The 5,042-nt window shown below is 31.7% G+C and overlaps 1 protein-coding gene across 1 annotated transcript; it reads left to right on the plus strand.

Moving 5' to 3' along the window:
* The first annotated feature begins 1,908 nt into the window (after positions 1-1,908).
* LOC105640131 (putative receptor protein kinase ZmPK1) lies at positions 1,909-4,589 on the plus strand. Its single transcript, XM_089726115.1, has one exon. It carries the CDS (start codon positions 2,019-2,021, stop codon positions 4,416-4,418), a length of 2,400 nt encoding a protein of 799 aa, XP_089582241.1. The 5' UTR covers positions 1,909-2,018; the 3' UTR covers positions 4,419-4,589.
* The last annotated feature ends 453 nt before the right edge of the window (positions 4,590-5,042 follow it).

Consider the following 5,042-nt stretch of genomic DNA (forward strand, 5'->3'; position numbering starts at 1 on the left):
AAAGAGCAGGTTGTCAATGATATTAGAGCCGATGAGATAGCGTCAACGACACTTACCGAAATAGACAAGATAAAGGACATCAAGTAGGAATCAGATACGGATGAGGAGTAAGATGAGAAATTAGTGGCGACGGATGTGGGAATGTTCGGTGGTGGAATTTCTCTACGGTCAATGCCGGAGCAGATTGATCTCAAGCGCTAGAGAGTACGATGATAACGACATCCGGATTATGGTCTAAAGATGACAGGTTTAAAGGGTTTGTTAGATTTGTAAGGCTTAAGGGTTAAAGTTGAAATTTCAACTTTAATGAAGTCATGTGGCTTTCATGTGCAGGTTCCTATTCAACTTTGATGGATGAGTTGGAGTCTAATCAGCATGTTTTAATTGGATGAGTGGGCCCAAATCATCCTATTTGGAAACCCGGCGTGCCACATGAGCATAAGACATTTGATTGATCAATTTTTTGTAGTTTAGACACTTGATTGCAAACCTTTTCCGTTCAGACACCAAAATAAAAAATTTTTGAAAGTTCGGATATCCAATTTATAATTAGCCCCATTAGAATAATATATTAAAATAATAATAGTAAAATAATATAATAATATACTTTTTAATCAATTAATAAAAAAATATTTAAAAAAATTTAATTTATCAATTATTAAAAACTCACGTTATTTAATAAACTCAAACTATTATCAATTATCCAATGTCTAAGGATATTTTAGGATTTCTAAACTTTCACTAAGGCTAGTATATGAAATCTCATTATTCTCCCCTATTCCTATATTTATATATAGCATAGATATAAATAGATTTGTCTTTTTATGATTTGCGTTGCATGTTGACTATACTCGTTATTCGTACTCGTTTAAATTTTTATGTCATTGCTCACTTTTACTTATTATTTATATTCATTTTTATTTTTAACTATTAAATATTGGTTATAATTTTGTCTTATATTATTTAGATTTTTATAATATATATATATATATATATATATATATATATATATATATAACAATAAATTATTATATATATTTTTAAAATTAAAATTTTCAATTGTTCGTCATCACACATACACACACATATGTTCATTTTATTTAATAATAAAAATTTAAAAATTTTGAAAGATTTAATGATATATATTTTATTTGAAAATTTATTTTTAAAAATATATATCCAATCAAATTATACTTTTTCTTTTTTTTATCTCTCTCCTAAATAAAATATTTTAAATTATAATAAAAAAAGAATTAAATATTTAAAAAATAAATTTGAAAAATAAAATATAAAAATTTTTCAAATGTCTCATTATCATATATATTTATTAAAAAAAAAAGATAAAAATTTTTAAATTTTGAAATGTTAGTTATATACATGTATTTATTTAAAAAATAATTTTAGTAAATTATATTCAATTAGCTAATAAAATATAATTTTCTAATTAGTTATGGCTAAGGTTATTCTAAAATATTCAAATTTCATCAAAGGTGTTATCGAATCATATTATTCTCTCTTTTTTCTACATTTATATATAGTATAAATTAGTTTTTTTCATAACATACGTTTCACGTTAATCATACTTGTTATTCATATTCGTTCAATTTTTTATATCATTCACTTTTACTTGTTAATATACTCATTTTTTAGTTTTTAATATTAAAAAATATCATAATTTTGTTTTATATTATTCAATTTCATTCACAGTGCTATTATAGATATTTTTATATAATATTGTTTTAACATATGACATTATGATTTTTTAGGTTAACATCTAGAATTTTCTTCAAATATCTAGAGGTTTTCTAAATTGATTTTAACACCTAAGTGGGCGTAAGTAGACTTGGTCTATGAGGCCCATGATAGAACAATCCAACAAAATAGAGACTATTTAAAAATTATTCCCACTTTATCAATATTTTTTATTGAATTGGTCTCCCAATCCCCTCTATATAGCAGCAGTAAGGAAATAGCAAACTCACAGCTATCAAGTTAACAAGTTTCGCACAACAAAATAAATGGCAACATCACTTGTTTTTCTTGCTTTGCCTTTACTTTTATCCTCTCCATTATTATTGATTTCAGCATTCGATAACTTAACCGAAGATTCATCTTTATCAGTAGACAACACAAACGATGTTTTGATTTCACCTAAAGGCACTTTCATTGCCGGATTCTTCCCCGTCGGCATAAACGCTTACTGCTTTGCCATATGGTATAATGAACCTTTCTGCACTAACAACTGCACCATAGTTTGGATGGCAAACCGGGACGCACCAGTAAATGGGAAACGTTCAAAGCTCACTTTGCAAAAATCTGGTAATCTTATCTTAACCGATGCAGGCCAACTCACAGTCTGGTCAACGGACACAGTATCAGAATCTTTAGTTCGTTTGTCCATTTTAGATAATGGAAACCTTGTACTGCAGAACTTGGAAGGTTTTTTTTTATGGCAAAGTTTCAATTTTCCAACGAACACTATCCTGACTCTTCAGGCACTCACCGGTGATAAGCAACTTGTGTCATCAAGAAGTGAAAGCAACTATAGTTCAGGATTCTTTAAGCTTTACTTCGACACAGATAATGTTCTTCGCCTTCTTTATGATGGTGTTGATACTCAAAGCATTTACTGGCCAGATCCTGAGATCTTGAGCTTTACCGTTGGAAGAAATACTTATAACAATAGTAGAAGTGCTTTTTTGGATATTTTAGGGAATTTCAGTTCATCTGATGCATTTCATTTTAGGTCAGCGGATTATGGATTGGAACTGCAAAGAAGGTTAACAATAGATTCTGATGGAAATCTTCGATTGTATAGTCGAGCAGATGAAAGAGATAAATGGAGTGTTTCATGGCAAGCCATGTCCGATCCATGTAGGATTCATGGGATTTGTGGACCTAATAGTGCATGCAGCTATGATCCTTATTTTGGTAGGAAATGTTCTTGTCTTACAGGGTTTAAGTTTCAGGATGCTAAGGATTGGTCTATGGGCTGTGAACCAGAATTCAGCCTTTCTTGTTCTCCAAATGAGACTACTTACATTCAACTAACTCATCTTGATTTTTATGGGTATGACTATCGGTTCTCTCCAAATGAGACATTAGATCTTTGTAAAAGTGTATGTTCAGAAAGATGTGATTGCCAAGGGTTCCAATTCAGATTCACGAAGCAAGGTTATCCTGATGATGTCCCTTATTGTTTCGTGAAACCCCTGCTATTGAACGGTCATCGTTCAGTGAATTTTCCAGGAAATATATATTTAAAAGTGCCAAAAACAAGTCCTCTTAACTTTCCTTCTATCAAACAAATCGATGAAGTCAACAGGCTAGATTGCTCCGGTGAAGTTATCAAACAACTTGACAGAGTGTATACAAAAAGCCAAGCAAATGAAACAGTAAGGTTTATCCTTTGGTTTACAAGCATACTTGGAATTGTTGAATTCCTTGTTATTTTCTTTACATGGTGGTTCTTGTTAAGAACTCATCAGGACCCGGATTCAACTATTGGTAAAGATTTTCTTCAAAATGCAACTGGCTTTCGGAGATTCACATATGATGAGTTAAAAAAGGTGACTCGGGGTTTCAGCCAAGAGATTGGAAGGGGAGCAGGAGGAATTGTATATAAAGGCATATTATCTGATCAAAGAGTTGCAGCAGTAAAGCAACTGATCAATGAAGCTAGTGACCAAGGAGAAGCAGAATTCTGGGCAGAAGTTAGTATAATTGGAAAACTGAATCACATGAACTTAATAGAAATTTGGGGATATTGTGCAGAAGGAAAACACAGGCTTTTAGTTTACAAATACATGGAAAATGGGTCTTTAGCAGAAAATGTTTCTTCAAATAGACTTGATTGGGAGAAGAGGTTTAGTATTGCTTTAGGTACTGCAAAAGGTCTTGCTTACTTACATGAAGAGTGTTTGGACTGGGTATTGCATTGTGATGTGAAGCCTCAAAATATACTCTTAGATAGTGATTACCAGCCAAAGGTGTCTGATTTCGGCCTGTCTCGCCCATTAAAAAAGGACAACAATGAAGTTTCAAAGCTTTCAAGAATTAGAGGAACTAGGGGTTATATTGCACCTGAATGGGTTTTTAATCAGCCAATTACTTCTAAGGTGGATGTTTATAGCTATGGAATGGTGTTATTGGAGATAGTGACCGGAAAAAACCCAACAGCAGTAGAGGACAGAAGGTTGGTTAGTTGGGTGAAAGAAACGATTAATGATGCTACAAATAATGTTGATTTGAGGATGCAAATGATTTTAGATGCTAAGTTGGAAGGGGAGTATGATAAGATTCAGGTGGAAATTCTTGTTGGGGTAGCTTTAAAATGTGTAGAGGAAGATAAAGATGCAAGACCAACCATGAAACAAGTTGTTGAGATGCTTTTGTGTAATCAAAAAGTCTCCAAATAAGTCTAACCGGCTTTCATTTCTTGGTACTGAAATTGCTTTCAAATTATGTTGTTATGTCATTTTACCATCTGTAAAATCTCCTCAGCTCTTTTAATTTCCATCTCTTTTCTTTCCCTTTCTTTTTCTTTCGTTTTCTCTGTAAACAATCAGTTAATTGGGGTATTGCATGGTTGTTGCTTTTTATTTTTTTCCTATTTACCAAATAATTAAAGTGAAATTCAAGTCATGTGCAATATTCAATGATTAACATTTATCGCTTCATTTGCTATTAAAACGTTCAACCACATCCATCCAAGATAGCTTGGTTTAGTGATTGAAACGCATTAAATCCTGCCTTGGTGATCGCAGAATTAAGTCGCTCGTCAATCAGAAAGAGATTAGTCTCTCGTCTCACCATTCGGACCTGAAGAAATTAGTCTTTCTTCTAACTATAAAACGGGAGCTACATAACATGACATTCAACTTTTCTTTTATTTTCTTTTCTCTCTCTCCTTTTAGAGAGTTTCACAGCAACTTATTTACAAGTCAATTGGACTAAATTTAAAGAATTTATCAAATTCTGTCTATTTGACTGAAAATGAGTTTAGATTTTTATATTGAGGGAATTGACTGGGTTGATAAATG

Source organism: Jatropha curcas, chromosome 9 (assembly GCF_041381405.1).
Source record: "Jatropha curcas cultivar XTBG-Jc1 chromosome 9, XTBG_Jcur_1.0, whole genome shotgun sequence".
Taxonomy (NCBI): domain Eukaryota; kingdom Viridiplantae; phylum Streptophyta; class Magnoliopsida; order Malpighiales; family Euphorbiaceae; genus Jatropha; species Jatropha curcas.